At 41.6% G+C, this 17,751-nt stretch overlaps 1 protein-coding gene across 1 annotated transcript; it reads left to right on the top strand.

Moving 5' to 3' along the window:
- Window positions 1–11,423: 11,423 nt before the first annotated feature.
- Window positions 11,424–17,473, top strand: LOC112224280 (multiple inositol polyphosphate phosphatase 1). The gene is made up of 5 exons (XM_024387753.2): window positions 11,424–12,725; window positions 15,046–15,240; window positions 15,636–15,733; window positions 15,855–15,985; window positions 16,369–17,473. The coding sequence occupies exons 1-5, from the start codon at window positions 12,134–12,136 to the stop codon at window positions 16,742–16,744; spliced, it is 1,392 nt and encodes a 463-aa protein (XP_024243521.1). The 5' UTR covers window positions 11,424–12,133; the 3' UTR covers window positions 16,745–17,473.
- The last annotated feature ends 278 nt before the right edge of the window (window positions 17,474–17,751 follow it).

Raw genomic sequence — 17,751 nt, 5'->3', positions numbered from 1 at the left:
GTGAACAACAAAACGTTAACTGCCGACACTGCAGAGGTGCAAAGTAGTCTACCTATCGGCAGTCAGATTTCTCAGTGCGTCTGACCCATAAAACTAAAAACTAGCCTCAGAACAAAGTTAAAGTACTACCCCCTACAAACGTCAGTTTATTTCCTACTCAGGTCTCTTCAAACCATAATAGAAACACTGAACGTGTATTGCATACAGAGTATTCTCAGTAACTTCACATGGCCAGACAACTATTGATGACAGAGTGGAAAAATCAGTGAGGAATCCATCCTTCGTACTAAAACAGGTGTGTGTGTAATAAAAACACTACTTGTGATATCCAGGGTTTGCTCTGCCTGCCATAGTCTTTGATACCCGTGTAAATCTCACTTGGTTAAGGTAACTTTTGTCAAAATATTTTCAGAAATCCACTCTACAAAAAAATGCCTTTCACTTATATTTAGCCAATATTGATCAGATTTACCTTGTCCTATAGGTCCACAGATGATGCAATCTCAACCACACTGCACACTGCCCTAACCCATCTGGACAAGAGGAATACCTATGTGAGAATGCTGTTCATCGACTACAGCTCGGCATTCAACACCATAGTACCCTCCAAGCTCGTCATCAAACTCGAGACCCTGGGTCTCGACCCCGCCCTGTGCAACTGGGTACTGGACTTCCTGACGGGCCACCCCCAGGTAGTGAGGGTAGGCAACAACATCTCCACCCCGCTGATCCTCAAAACTGGGGCCCCACAAGGGTGCGTTCTGAGCCCTCTCCTGTACTCCCTGTTCACCCACGACTGCGTGGCCACGCACGCCTCCAACTCAATCATCAAGTTTGCGGACGACACAACAGTGGTAGGCTTGATTACCAACAATGACGAGACGGCCTACAGGGAGGAGGTGAGGGCCCTCGGAGTGTGGTGTCAGGAAAATAACCTCACACTCAACGTCAACAAAACTAAGGAGATGATTGTGGACTTCAGGAAACAGCAGAGGGAACACCCCCTATCCACATCGATGGAACAGTAGTGGAGAGGGTAGCAAGTTTTAAGTTCCTCGGCATACACATCACAGACAAACTGAATTGGTCCACTCACACAGACAGCATCGTGAAGAAGGCGCAGCAGCGCCTCTTCAACCTCAGGAGGCTGAAGAAATTCGGCTTGTCACCAAAAGCACTCACAAACTTCTACAGATGCACAATCGAGAGCATCCTGGCGGGCTGTATCACCGCCTGGTACGGCAACTGCTCCGCCCACAACCGTAAGGCTCTCCAGAGGGTAGTGAGGTCTGCACAACGCATCACCGGGGGCAAACTACCTGCCCTCTAGGACACCTACACCACCCGATGTTACAGGAAGGCCATAAAGATCATCAAGGACATCAACCACCCGAGCCACTGCCTGTTCACCCCGCTATCATCCAGAAGGCGAGGTCAGTACAGGTGCATCAAAGCTGGGACCGAGAGACTGAAAAACAGCTTCTATCTCAAGGCCATCAGACTGTTAAACAGCCACCACTAACATTGAGTGGCTGCTGCCAACACACTGACACTGACTCAACTCCAGCCACTTTAATAATGGGAATTGATGGGAAATGATGTAAATATATCACTAGCCACTTTAAACAATGCTACCTTATATAATGTTACTTACCCTACATTATTCATCTCATATGCATACGTATATACTGTACTCTATATCATCGACTGCATCCTTATGTAATACATGTATCACTAGCCACTTTAACTATGCCACTTTGTTTACATACTCATCTCATATGTATATACTGTACTCGATACCATCTACTGTATCTTGCCTATGCTGCTCTGTACCATCACTCATTCATATATCCTTATGTACATATTCTTTATCCCCTTACACTGTGTATAAGACAGTAGTTTTGGAATTGTTAGTTAGATTACTTGTTGGTTATTACTGCATTGTCGGAACTAGAAGCACAAGCATTTCGCTACACTCGCATTAACATCTGCTAACCATGTGTATGTGACAAATAAAATTTGATTTGATTTGATGACTTGATTTGATTTCTATGGATATCTACACAGTTATACAATTGGCAAGGTGGTGTAAGCCTACACGAAACACAGACCTTATTTTAAGCGAATCTAAAAATATCCTATGGAATAAATTCATGAAGGAACCGCTTTACAGATTTTGCTAGAAGGTGTCATGGGAATTATGACTCACACTTTGGTAGTCAATTCTTACCATGTCCATTATTAAAATAGGATTTCCTGCATATAGAAATGACAGTTTTTGTTTTCAACATTCATCACAGGTAACTTAAACTCTATTTTTATCCAAACAGTTGAGAGTATTTGTCTCCTAAGCAGACTCTTCGGTATTATTGTCACTTCAGAGCTGTGTGTGCATTTTACAGATGGCAGAGAAAAGCAGAGCACCCGTGTGGGACTATTACATGGAATTGGCACCAGGGAAAGCAAGGTGTCTTATTTGTGATAAAGATGTAAGCATGGGGTCAGCAACGGCTAAATCAAAAAATACCACCAACCTGTGGAATCACCTTAAGAACACCCATCCAAAAGCCCATATGTATTATATTAAGTTAAAATAAAAGTGTTCATTCAGTATTGTTGCAATTGTCATTATTACAAAAATGTGTATATATATATATATATATATATACATATTAAAAATCGGCCGATTAATCGGTATCGGCTTTTTGTCCTCTAACAATCCGCATCGGCGTTGAAAAATCATAATCGGTCGACCTCAAATTTCAACCCTCCTCTCTATTCACATTCAATGGAAATAGGCCTATGTGCATTCAAAGCATTTGCCTCCAGCCACCTAACAGGTGACATTTACTCACTTGGACCAAATCATTTTTGGAGGAAAAAGTCAGACTACAGAGTCCACAGAGAGACAGCACGTTACTTTAGAGAATTAGTCATTTTCTCCTCGAAATGTGATGCGAAGTTTCCACTGTGGTGTCTATTGGAGCAGCACATTCTATTTCACGGCAGCTTCTGGTGACTCAACTCAATCTAGACATACTAAAATCATTGAGGGAGGAGCGTTAGACCATTTTGCGCCAATTCAAAAACTCAGCTTTTCATCAAGAAACTGCCCTCATACCCGACTGGTGATCTCTTTTACTCACGAAAGACAACGTGGGCCAATCCTCTAAATTTGGCCACAGCATCACCTCATTGCTGTCAGACAGCCACACGATTCGGCTTTAGTAAAGCCACGTCGAAGGAGAAGCGGTGGGAGAGGATTAGAACAGGGGACATGGGGTTGTACGGTCTAGGTGTGGTGACCAGCTGGCATCATTTATTGCTTGATGATAACTTCCTTCCCCACTGATCTGATAACACCACCGCAACCAAGCTGGAGCGAGAAGAACCGTAGCTCAGGCCAAAAGGTTGTTGACTGGTTTGGACCATTCAGCAGTGGCGCTGGTGCACCGAAACACTGGCTTTAAAAAACTTGAATATGAGACATCCCCTTAAAAGTATGAGACAGATGTAGAGGATCTACACCTCTACATACTTCGGAACAGGTCGGCTAATACCTAGAAATAATTATAGACAACGTTCTTCGCAGAGAAGATATTAAAGAGAAATGGAGCAGCCGTAAAAATCATTATGCAACTTCACAAGGTCTATAAATGATCTGCTCTCTCTGATACAGTACATTACTAACGTTGGGATTGGGAATGAAGTATGCTGTGAGATAAAAAGTTGCCCATCTCTGCAGTGGCCCTGCCAGTTGAACGGTGGAGGACCATTGCATACTTTTCAGACAGTATGGAAAGCTGCCCGTGCACTTCACACGGGCATTTATCTGTAAGCGAACAACTGAACGTTTGACTTCGGGACACACTTTTTTTTTACCACATTTTTGTTTGTTTTGTTATTTTTTTGTTGGGGGGGGATTATCCATTTCAAATGATACGTTTATAAAACATGTACCAGTAGGCTGACACTCAAAATAAATAAAAAAACAGTAAGAAACAGTTTAATTGGTAGTAAATTCAATATATATAAAAAAGAAATGGGCCTGCACCCCCAGCCTCCCATCCCATTCCATTCCCCCAACCCCACCCAGCCAAAATGTCTTTCTCCAGAAAACCTCCCTGGTCTTTGTGGTTGAATCTGTTTGAAATTCACTGCTCGACTGAGGGACCTTAGAGATAATTGTATGCGTGGGGTACAGAGATGAGATAGTCATTCAAATATCACGTTAAACACTATTTTTGCACACAGAGTGAGTCCATGCAACTTATACGACTTGCTAAGCACATTTTTACTCCTGAAGTTATTTTGCCTTGCCATAACAAAGGGGTTGAATACTTATTGACTCAAGACACTTCAGCATTTAATTTTTTTATTAATATCTAAAAATGTCAAAAAACATAATTCCACTGACATTATGGGGTATTGTGTGTAGGCCAGTGACAAATCTAAACTTCATCCATTTTAAATTCAGTCGGTAACACATTAAAAAGTGGGAAAAGGGGTGTGAATACTTTCTGAAGGCACTGTGAAGTACATATACTGTATATTGTTTATTTGTATGTGTTGGGCTTAACTGATATGCTTTACAGAGTTAAGTATATTTGTCCAATTGTTGGAAAACTCTAATGTTAAAAGATTTAATAGTAACTGTATCCACTGGCGAATTGGGAGAGTGAGATGATTGCTATCTAAGAGACATCGCTTTTTTTTGCCGCAGTGCTGCCTGCCAGTAATAGTCTGATTCAGAGAGTCAAGGATTCAAGAGCTACAGTGGGGCAAAAAAGTATTTAGTCAGCCACCAATTGTGCAAGTTCTCCCACTTAAAAAGATGAGAGAGGCCTGTAATTTTCATCATAGGTACACTTCAACTATGACAGACAAAATGAGGGGAAAAAAATCCAGAAAATCACATTGTAGGATTTTTAATGAATTTATTTGCAAATTATGGTGGAAAATAAGTATTTGGTCAATAACAAAAGTTTCTCAATACTTTGTTACATACCCTTTGTTGGCAATGACAGAGGTCAAACGTTTTCTGTAAGTCTTCACAAGGTTTTCACACACTGTTGCTGGTATTTTGGCCCATTCCTCCATGCAGATCTCCTCTAGAGCAGTGATGTTTTGGGGCTGTTGCTGGGCAACACAGACTTTCAACTCCCTCCAAAGACTTTCTATGGGGTTGAGATCTGGAGACTGGCTAGGCCACTCTAGGACCTTGAAATGCTTCTTACGAAGCCACTCCTTCGTTGCCCGGGCGGTGTGTTTGGGATCATTGTCATGCTGAAAAACCCAGCCACGTTTCATCTTCAATGCCCTTGCTGATGGAAGGAGGTTTTCACTCAAAATCTCACGATACACGGCCCCATTCATTCTTTCCTTTACCTGGATCAGTCGTCCTGGTCCCTTTGCAGAAAAACAGCCCCAAAGCATGATGTTTCCACCCCCATGCTTCACAGTAGTTATGGTGTTCTTTGGATGCAACTCAGCATTCTTTGTCCTCCAAACATGACTAGTTGAGTTTTTACCAAAAAAGTTATATTTTGGTTTCATCTGACCATATGACATTCTCTCAATCTTCTTCTGGATCATCCAAATGCTCTCTAGCAAACTTCAGACGGGCCTGGACATGTACTGGCTTAAGCAGGGGGACATGTCTGGCACTGCAGGATTTGAGTCCCTGGCGGCGCAGTGTGTTACTGATGGTAGGCTTTGTTACTTTGGTCCCAGCTCTCTGCAGGTCATTCACTAGGTCCCCCCGTGTGGTTCTAGGATTTTTGCTCACCGTTCTTGTGATCATTTTGACCCCACGGGGTGAGATCTTGCGTGGAGCTCCAGATCGAGGGAGATTATCAGTGGTCTTGTATGTCCATTTCCTAATAATTGCTCCCACAGTTGATTTCTTCAAACCAAGCTGCTTACCTATTGCAGATTCAGTCTTCCCAGCCTGGTGCAGGTCTACAATTTTGTTTCTGGTGTCCTTTGACAGCTCTTTGGTCTTGGCCATAGTGGAGTTTGGAGTGTGACTGTTTGAGGTTGTGGACAGGTGTCTTTTATACTGATAACAATTTCAAACAGGTGCCATTAATACAGGTAACGAGTGGAGGACAGAGGAGCCTCTTAAAGAAGAAGTTACAGGTCTGTGAGAGCCAGAAATCTTGCTTGTTTGTAGGTGACCAAATACTTATTTTCCACCATAATTTGTAAAGAAATTCATTAAAAATCCTACAATGTGATTTTCTGGATTTTTTTTCTCATTTTGTCTGTCATAGTTGAAGTGTACCTATAATGAAAATTACAGGCCTCTCTCATATTTTTAAGTGGGAGAACTTGCACAATTGGTGGCTGACTAAATACTTTTTTGCCCCACTGTATCATAGTTAATAAATGCAAATCATTGAATATTTGCATACATGCAATTTTGTAATTTTTCCCCAGAAGCATTTACATGTTTTATTGATTTATTTTACCTTCATTTAACTAGGCAAGTCAGTTAAGAACACATTCTTATTTTCAATGACAGCCTAGGAACAGTGGGTTAACTGTCTGTTCAGGGGCAGAATGACAGATTTGTACCTTGTCAGCTCGGGGATTCAAACTTTCAACCTTTCGGTTACTAGTCCAATGCTCTAACCACTAGGCTACTGTGCCGCCCCATTTAACTGAAGGTCACTCACACATCATATGGAGGAATGTGCCTACCTGATTTAGGGGACAAAGTGAACAGTTGTGAGTTAGGGACAGTCTCATCGTAAAATGTTTCCTTGGTATAAAATATAGTCTGTGAACAAACTTCAAATGTATAAATTGATGGATTGGATTTCAGGACGCCAAGGTCATATTTTTCCATACTCTGTTCCAGTTAAAGGGTTGTTCAGATTCAATTAGATCTGTGGACCACACCTTTTTAATGGCTAGCTTAGCATATGAGATTTCCAAAAGTTGTTTATATATTATAGAGATTAGTTCAAACATGTCTCGACTTCGGTCCACACTCGTCTCCGGTCCACACTCGTCTCAGTTTTGACCCCTGGTTTCAGGCCACAAATGAGTCATGACATTATTGCAATACAAATTGGTGAATTAAAACTTTTCTTAAATTTCTTCAACAAACCGTGATGGTTTAGGCACTACTGTTGCATAGATGGAAATTAAAACAATGACTCAACTGGACCAAGATCAAGTTATTTCCATCCACTTTACAAATATATTTGTTTCGTGTGTCAAACAGGACAGATCCTGCTAGTGTGATTCATAGGGATAACTACCAACAGACACGAACTGTGTGTTTCAGGAATTCTCTCAGTCCATTCCCCCTATTTGCACTAACCAGTGCTTCATCAGCAACAAAAGCAGTTAAATATCAGCTAGATGAGTCAGGACAAAACTTAACGATTGGAGACATTGTAAGAACCTGAAAAGTGCAAAATCTAAAGCCCAAAAGTGCGACCTCTATCTTAAAACAGCCAAGCTAATTTATCAGTGCTCACTTTCTAATCGACCTGGCCGGGGTATCCTGGAAGGATACTGATCTCATCCCGTCAGTAGAGGATGCCTGGATATTTTTTTTAAATGCCTTCCTAACCATCTTAAATAAGCATGCCCCATTCAAGAAATTTAGAACCAGGAACAGATATAGCCCTTGGTTCTCCCCAGACCTGACTGCCCTTAACCAACACAAAAACATCCTATGGCGTTCTGCATTAGTATCGAACAGCCCCCGTGATATGCAGCTGTTCGGGGAAGCTAGAAACCATTATACACAGGCAGTTAGAAAAGCCAAGGCTAGCTTTTTCAAGCAGAAATTTGCTTCCTGCAACACTAACTCAAAAAGGTTCTGGGACACTGTAAAGTCCATGGAGAATAAGAACACCTCCTCCCAGCTGCCCACTGCACTGAAGATAGGAAACACTGTCACCACTGATAAATCCACCATAATTGATCATTTCAATAAGCATTTTTCTACGGCTGGCCATGCTTTCCACCTGGCTACTCCTACCCCGGTCAACAGCACTGCACCCCCCACAGCAACTTGCCCAAGCCTTCCCCATTTCTCCTTCTCCCAAATCCAGTCAGCTGATGTTCTGAAAGAGCTGCAAAATCTGGACCCCCTACAAATCAGCCGGGCTAGACAATCTGGACCCTTTCTTTCTAAAATTATCTGCCGAAATTGTTGCCACCCCTATTACTAGCCTGTTCAACCTCTCTTTCGTGTCGTCTGAGATTCCCAAAGATTGGAAAGCAGCTGCGGTCATCCCCCTCTTCAAAGGGGGGGACACTCTTGAACCAAACTGCTACAGACCTATATCTATCCTACCATGCCTTTCTAAGGTCTTCTAAGTCAACAAACAGATTACTGACCATTTCGAATCTCACCATACCTTCTCTGCTATGAAATCTGGTTTCAGAGCTGGTCATGGGTGCACCTCAGCCACGCTCAAGGTCCTAAACGATATCTTAACCGCCATCGATAAGAAACATTACTGTGCAGCCGTATTCATTGAACTGGCCAAGGCTTTCGACTCTGTCAATCACCACATCCTCATCGGCAGACTCGACAGCCTTGGTTTCTCAAATGATTGCCTCGCCTGGTTCACCAACTACTTCTCTGATAGAGTTCAGTGTGTCAAATCGGAGGGTCTGCTGTCCGGACCTCTGGCAGTCTCTATGGGGGTGCCACAGGGTTCAATTCTTGGACCGACTCTCTTCTCTGTATACATCAATGATGTCGCTCTTGCTGCTGGTGAGTCTCTGATCCACCTCCACACAGACGACACCATTCTGTATACTCCTGGCCCTTCTTTGGACACTGTGTTAACAACCCTCCAGGCAAGCTTCAATGCCATACAACTCTACTTCCGTGGCCTCCAATTGCTCTTAAATACAAGTAAAACTAAATGCATGCTCTTCACCCGATCGCTACCTGCACCTGCCCGCCTATCCAACATCACTATTCTGGACGGCTCTGACTTAGAATACGTGGACAACTACAAATACTTAGATTTCTGGTTAGACAGTAAACTCTCCTTCCATACCCATATCAAACATCTCCAATCCAAAGTTAAATCTAGAATTGGCCTCCTATTTCGCAACAAAGCATCCTTCACTCATGCTGCCAAACATACCCTTGTAAAACTGACCATCCTACCAATCCTCGACTTCGGCGATGTCATTTACAAAATAGACTCCAATACCCTACTCAATAAATTGGATGCAGTCTATCACAGTGCAATCCGTTTTGTCACCAAAGCCCCATATACTACCCACCATTGCGACCTGTACGCTCTCGTTGGCTAGCCCTCGCTTCATACTCGTCGCCAAACCCACTGGCTCCATGTCATCTACAAGACCCTGCTAGGTAAAGTCCCCCCTTATCTCAGCTCGCTGGTCACCATAGCATCTCCCACCTGTAGCACACGCTCCAGCAGGTATATCTCGCTAGTCACCCCAAAACCAATTCTTTCTTTGGCCGCCTCTCCGCCTCTCCTTACTCTCCTCTGCTGCCAATGACTGGAACGAACTACAAAAATCTCTGAAACTGGAAACACTTATCTCCCTCACTAGCTTTAAGCACCAACTGTCAGAGCAGCTCACAGATTACTGCACCTGTACATAGCCCACCTATAATTTAGCCCAAACAACTACCTCTTTCCCTATTGTATTTATTTTGCTCCTTTGCACCCCATTATTTTTATTTCTACTTTGCACATTCTTCCACTGCAAATCTACCATTCCAGTGTTTTACTTGCTATATTGTATTTATTTTGCCACCATGGCCTTTTTTTGCCTTTACCTCCCTTATCTCACCTCATTTGCTCACATCGTATATAGACTTGTTTATACTGTATTATTGACTGTATGTTTGTTTTACTCCATGTGTAACTCTGTGTCGTTGTATGTGTCAAACTGCTTTGCTTTATCTTGGCCAGGTCGCAATTGTAATTGAGGACTTGTTCTCAACTTGCCTACCTGGTTAAATAAAGGTGAAATAAATAAACATCTTGATGCCTACAACACAGCAGTGTGTGCTTTGGCCTTTGACTGACTGTGAAAAACCACACCCAAACCACATCCATCTGAAAGGCAAACCAGCCTGTGGTGGATGAGAAAGTTGAGGAAATTAAACATTATATCAAGCTTGTTTGGTTAAATTTACCATAGGCTAAATTGAGAAAAAGATTGGTCCATTTTCAGCCAATGGAAGGAATTAAGACCATATTACTGATGCCAGGGAAAGCCACGCACAGCTACAATCAGATCCAACCCTCATCACTGTGTATACATTTCAAAGCATATTAGCCTACCTACCAAACAAAGGCATTGCCTTTCAGCCAGTCTCTTAGTAGGCATTATCATTGAGAAAAACTAATTGCAGAACAGCCACAGGTAATGAGAAACTCCTTCGCCCATGAGTGCAGTCTACTCAACCCAACACAGGGATAAATTACCACAATTTATAACCTCTCTCTCGCTCTCAAAAGTGGCACTGAGGTTTTCCTAACGAGGCCCGTGAATAATTCAGGAACATAACGGGAACTTCTGCCAGACACAGACACCACCTCTATTTACAGATAGTCTGTACCCAACCAGGGACATCGAGTTCAACCTTCACTGTCATGCAGGTCTTGTGTTTATCCATCAGTCACGCCTAAGAGACCCAATGGTACGTGTTATTGGCACAATAGAAATACAATAGGCCGTTTACGTATGCAGGTATCATTTACCCATTCAAACTGGGATTAACCACCAAGAGAAAGAAAAATATATATATGGTTACGCCTAAACCTACCAAGTACAGGAGAACAGCCTACCTGGCCTACCAAAGCTGTGTCCTTTTGAACAACGTCCAAGGTCAAATTTTCCATCCAAGGTGTCAGACTCTGGTGGTTTGTCATTGTTGATGGACAACAAAAAAAAAATTCACCTCTTCCACACTAACTTTAAGATGTAAAATTACATAAAAACGACTTAAATCATGGACATTAATTGTTCACCAATTCCCATACGCCATAGATTAGGCCATAAATATTCCCCCCCCTAGGCAGTTAAAAGCTTTTTCTTAAAAACAAGTTTTCAATTGTAAAGAATTTGAAAGGCAATGCAAGTAATGTATATCTAGGGTTACACTATACACCTGTATTATTAAATCATATATATATCACGTGATATGCATATCATTGCATGATTCATTCTTTATAAAACAAGAACAATATAGAAGTGCAAGCTTCCATTAGAATTTTTCACTGCACCTGTGCCATTTATCTCTGGAGATGGACACAGCTGTACCGGGGATTTTTTTGCCTAGAAGGTAAGGAGTGGTTGATGAAAGGTGTCCTCTCTATTATGTACACCTGGGAGATTTCTAATTAACTATGGATAGCCACAGGCTCCTGCATAATGATAGACAGTAAATGTACTTAAACATTACACCATCTATTATCGAAGCCGTCTGCGCGCAACACAGATTTGGAATTTAGCTTGCAACTGAGCAGTCAAACAGACCAAGAAATCGCGTGTGTGGCGTCCGATAGGGAAGTCTTTGCCTCCGAAAGATGGAATGTGCACGGCACCTGAAATTCTTTCAGCAATTTCACTAATGCAAAGCCCATTTCTCATTTTCTTACTGCTCTGCTGATGAATAGATACGGAACTATTACAATCCTGGCATTTCGCAAATCTCGGGAAATAAGAGAAAATGTGTCTCGTGCTCAGGCACATAAAAAGCACTGTGATAAACCTTTTATTGTATAGCAGTCGCCCTCTGGTGGGAAGAAGTGGTATTTTCTTTGTTGATAGAAACCAAATTATGTTGAATCCACTGGGTCTAGCTGCGTTTGGGATATTTGATTGATTTTGATATCCCACAGAACACGGTTTGTTTTATTATCTTGATTTATGTCCAATTTCTACACCGATTATAACTAAGTCATGCAGTTTAGTGTGGGTCCCTTGCCACACGTAAACGCAGGGATGTAATACGGTTGTCCGGCTTGTGGAGCTCCATTTTTCTGTTGTTGCCAAGTTCAAAGTTCGCAGCGAAACAACAAACAAAGCAGACAGCAATGTACTAGCTAACTTAGTTTAGTAGTTTGTAAGTATCAATTGCTTCTACCTCAACTAATTTGACGAAATGACATCAGCGTTATCTAAACACACGTTGTTGTTCACGACATTTAGTCTAGCTTTGACCCGGGTTTCATACTGCTCAGTTGCAAATGCTAACGTTAATTCAAGCATACCTGCGATTGCAAATTATTTCGGAACGAAAGGCAGATATGAGGAAGTAAACCCGTATCTCATTAATGACATCCTCTCGGTAAACAAATCCCTTTTAAAACCGGGATGTACCGATTGCACTGCTGTTCATGTGACCGCCATAATTCGGCATGGAACACGATATCCAACGGTCAAAAATATCAAAAGGATGCAACGGCTTTATGACCTTGTTCTAAACGACGCAATGAACACCGATAAATGGCTGACTGACATAAAAACCAAGTGGGAAATGTGGTACACTGAAGACATGGATGGCAAGCTTGTGGAAAAGGGGCGAGATGACCATAGGCATCTGGCTGTCAGGTTGGCAACATTCTTTCCATCTTTGATGTCAGAGGAAAACCTCAGGAGCCATCGTATCCGTTTCATCACTAGCTCCAAACACAGATGCGTGGACAGCATTGTCGCTTTCCAAGAAGGCCTACTCAACCTTTGGAAAGTAACAGGTGAGTTTGTAGAGTAAACATAGTTAAGTCTTTTTCCTATTATCTGAATTATAAATAGGCCTGGGGGTATCACACTCAGTCACAAACACGGATCACCAGTGCTTTTTTTTTTCTTCTCCCGCTCCCAGAAAGACGTTAATGTAAAAGCGCGGTGAGCCTTCAGCGTATTCATCCTATCCTGCCACACTGATTCTAAATCTAATTTTATTGGTCACGTACACATATTTAGCAGACGTAATTTCGCATGCTTGTGATAAATAATCCACACACAAAAACAAATACTTAAAAGGTTGCTAATGAGCTAGAAGCAGAGCTGCCATGTCTGTCGTCGCCATAAACCTGAGCTGTGTTTGAAAACTACCATTTGTGATGTACATTTAGTATGTAGTATGCTTATTGGTCATTTAAGTAATAATGCCCGAGAAGCTGGTGTTTGGTGGATATATTGGCAAAGGTGTTTAGGCCCCTGTAAATGTTAGTCTAAAAGAAATGTGAGAATGTCTAGATGTGTTTTATAGTTACGTTTATAAATTGCCTGGCTGGGCTGATGAGGCAGATGGAACAGAGTAAATAGGTATTTTTGTCATAGCAGGTGGTAATTTGTGGAATAGACACTGTCTGGAATGCAGTTTTAACCAATCAGCATTCAGGATTATACCCAGCCATTGTATAAAGTTAGTATGCCAAAAGCTCCTGGATGTCTTACTACAGTCGCCAAAATTCGAAGTATACAACAGTGGACACTTTCTGTGCTTTTAGGGTCCATAATGCAATTCTTCAGAAATTAGCGTGGCTTCACAACATTTTCAGATTTTAAGAAAGTGGTGGAAAATATGCAGCCGAAGTCTGACGAGAGCAGATACAAATGTAAGTACAAAAAGTTCATAAGTTAAATTAGTTAACTATAATTATGATAAATTTTGAGCAATGTAATACATTTTTAAAATTACTTTTCAAATAAGTTACGTTACACGTGATGTTGGCAGACAATTTGTTTTGCTACGCTAGCCTTACGAACCGCATAGCATATCATTACAGCAGTTGCTTGTATGTACCGATATGTTAGCTAGCTACCTAATGTTACTTGGCTACTAATAAATCGACAGTTTATTGTCAGTTTATTAATTATATGCTATCTAACTAACTACCCAACGTTTATTGAATTTATTATTCACGTCATGCTTAGCTAAGTGGTATCGTCGTTGTTCGTTCTCAATGGACATTGTTAATGAAGTCGTAAGATGTCTAGCTAGTAATTTGTTATGCTAACATACTTAATGAGTATATACTACAAACTATGTTAGTATGGGTATTCGAACACAGCTCTGCTCTCTTATTTGTACATAGGTTATGGGGAGGGCCGGTAGGGTAAGTAACTGATCTTGACACAGATCTTGGTAGTGGTGGTCAGCTAGTGAAGAGTTCCCTACGTAATTACATCACATAGCCAAGGCTAGTCATCTCCCTACTGAATTTGAAACGTGGGGAAAGGCAAAACATTTTTTTTTTAATGGATAAGTAAAGGCAAATCGAGTTTGAGGACATTTTTCAAGTCCAGAAATCTAGAGAAAGATGGTGAATCGAACCCAGAACCAGCCAGAGGACTATCAGTGTCGGAGAGGAGTGAGGGGTAAACTGTTCCTGATGGCGATGCCTTAGCTAGCAGCACTGCTAATCCTGCAGTGCATCCACTGACAAAGTGCTCGGAGCAGGTGCAATTTGGAGTTCAAGAACCCGCAAAAGTATAACCTGCTGTAGCCTACATTGATTTATTTTATTTGAAGTTATATTCCGATATTATGATATTTGATCTACTGCTACATTGATGTCTTGAAAATTATATGAAATTGGGGTCTTGCAAGCCCCACAGCTGAGTATGTGTGCTCATGCATATGGTGGGTGTTCTACAGTGACGTCAAAAATGTTGCTGTACATTGTCTACAAAATTAGGCTATAAGAATTTCGGACTTGTAGAAGCCCCGCCGCTTTACTCAAGTATGTGGCCATAAAATGCGTTGAATTAATCAGCACCTTGGAGAGTGCTGTCCATTTCACCACCATGTAACAGTAGCCTGCTATATGTTTTCTCTGTCTGCTGCGCTGCTACATTGTGTTTGAAACTTTTTCTCTCAATGTAATCTGGTACCTCAGAGCCCCCCACATAACTCCCCCTCTCTCACACTGACACTGTGTTCCGGGACCTATCGATTTACAAATGAAGCACTGCTGATCACCATTAGTACAGTCTGGTGGGGCTGAGATCAGCAACAATAATACACAATGTTTGGACTTATTGTATTCTCTTTTTGTCTTGTTACAGAAGTTGGACCCAGCCACGAAATCAATGATGAGTTGATGAGATTCTTTGACCAGTGCAAAAAATTTGTTGACGATGTGGAGAACAACAAAACTGCCCTCGAAGAGGTCCACCTCTTCAAGGCCTCAGCAGAGATGAAAATAGTGCAGATGAAGATGGCTGCCCAACTGCAAGTTCCATACAATCACATCACACCAGGTTTTTATTTTTTATTTCACCAAGTTGGCCAGTTGAGAACAAGTTCTCATTTACAACTGCGAACTGGCCAAGATGAAGCAAAGCAGTGCGACACAAACAACAACCGACTTACACAAGGAATAAACAAACATACAGTCAATAACACAATAGAAAAAGTCTGTACAGTGTGTGCAAATGGCATAAGGAGGTAAGGCAGTAAATAGACCAATAGTAGCGAAGAAATTACAATTGAGCAAATGAACACTGGAGTGATAGATGTGCAACTGGACTTGTTGCTTGGTTCCAAATCGTAGCCACTTTGTGTAGTTTAGGGAATTCATAATGTTACGGTTGAAACTTGCAATCCTCTTATGCCAGTTGAATTCATTCAATAATTCTCCCCTGTTTCTCACCAGATCTGGTGGAGGCTGCATTCTTCCTGTGCTCATACGAGTTTGCCATCAAATCTTTGAACTCCCCCTGGTGCAACCTGTTTGATGAGACTGATGCCCAAGTATGTACACAGCGGGGGAGCTATTGCCTCTGCCTCATATACAAGGAAGAACCCAGTTCAGTCATACAGTTCAAACCAGTCTTTCACATTTTCATTAACACAATCACCTGGGCCTTTTCAGGTGCTGGAGTACAAAAATGACCTGAAACAGTACTGGAAGAGGGGCTATGGTCATGACATCAACCGCAAGTCCAGTTGCGCTCTTTTTCATGACCTGTTCAGTCGCCTTGATAAGGCTGCTCATGAGATCAGGTGAGTTGGTTGTAAAGTTAGTCCAGTCATTTTGCCTACCATGATCGTATAATTTAAACACAAGTGCTTAAATAGGCCAATCATTGTTATCAAGCCACTCTCCTTGCTTGTTATTGAAAAACTATTGGGTCCCTGAGGGTATATCCATCACTTCCTCACCCATTAATTGTTACACCTGTTTCAAAAATGGGCTCTCTACAATGGGGAAAGTCATTGAAGTAAACTGCTACATGGCAATTGATAATTTCTCCTTTGTTTTTCCCTCTGATGCATTTCACTTCACTTCCCTTAGTAGTTATAACATTGTAATAACATAGTAAGTGTGGCTGGTTATCATCATGATTTTTGAATTGTTACTTACGTCCCCTTTTTTTTCTGTTCAGGTTTGGGCATGTATCTGAGGCTGTGACCATTCAGGTGGGCCATGCCGAGACCCTCCTGCCCCTGTTGGCCCTCATGGGCTTTTTCAGAGACGAGACGCCCCTGACCGCCGACAACTTTGACCTGCAACATGGCCGCACCTTCCGCACCAGCCGCATCGTGCCGTACGCAGCCAACTTGGTCTTTGTGCTGTATGACTGCAGTGAAGGCCTCCGGCTGCAGTTCCTCCTCAACGAGACACCTCTGAAATTCCCCAATATAAACCACCTGGCTCCTCTGTACAATACGGTCAGAGAGACCTACAGAGAGTTGCTGCACGGCTGCAATTTTGAGAAGGAGTGCGAGCCGTCCAGACCCAACAGAAACTGTGAGCTGTGAGCTTGGGGCATGTGAAGGTGGAGGGCTCTTTCTATACATGGGTTTGAAGACTCCAACGTCTGTGTCATGCAAGAGAAGGTGTTTTAAAGGTTTTGTCTAAACCAGTTCCTTTTTTTTCTGGTATCTTTTTAGAAGTAACAGGTTTCACAGATAGCTTTTACTGGGCCCCCTTTTTTCCCCAGGTGTCACTTTAGCACAAGTTATCATGATGCTTGCTTTCTTTTCTAGGGTCATCCAGGGTCTTAATTGAATTCACTCTTTTTAGAGGAGGGAGAGCTTTATATTTATGCTATTTCACGGTTTCATATTGATTTATATTATATTGCAGATTTCAGGTGCCTTTGTGTTTTCATACAGTATGCTTTTTCCAAACGCAGAAAGAAACATTGAGTAGAATATAACGTCTGCCACTGGATAGATGCAGTGGGTTGGGTTTACTTGCTGAGAAAGAAACTCTTTGAAATTGTTTGTTTGTTACATTTTTTTGCTCTGTAATGAGTCATTTTGTTTGGGCTGATTTTATATTTGCACTCATTTTCAGAAACATTTACTCAAGTTAGCTTTTTTTTTTTAATATGGACTCCAACATCATTGGACTGCATTGTGAACAAAATATACATTTTGAACAATAAGCTTTTAATTTGGGGTTACCTTAGCTTTATTTAATTATTTTCTACATTGTCATTTGATTTGTTTGTGAAATATTTCAGATTAAAGTAAATGCCTTGAGATTTTGACATATTTGCTTTTGTATCCAATGCAAATTGAGCAACCCATTTCAAAATCAGTAAATGATGTCATATGGTTCAAATGTTCCATGACAGTGGTTATTTGTAAATGGCATCAAATGCCATTCATGGGTTCTCTTGATTACATGGTTTTCTTTCGATTTTGCAACGGATCAGCAAATTACCTATGGGAACTCCTTCCCCTTCACGCGATGCGATTGAGATGAATATTAAATATGTTTACTGTTACGCCACACCCTTACTGAACCCACGTGATAC

This window comes from Oncorhynchus tshawytscha, linkage group LG25 (assembly GCF_018296145.1).
Source record: "Oncorhynchus tshawytscha isolate Ot180627B linkage group LG25, Otsh_v2.0, whole genome shotgun sequence".
NCBI lineage: Eukaryota > Metazoa > Chordata > Actinopteri > Salmoniformes > Salmonidae > Oncorhynchus > Oncorhynchus tshawytscha.
The sequence above is the reverse complement of the archived record's forward strand: the minus strand, read 5'-3'. Positions and strand labels throughout refer to the sequence as shown.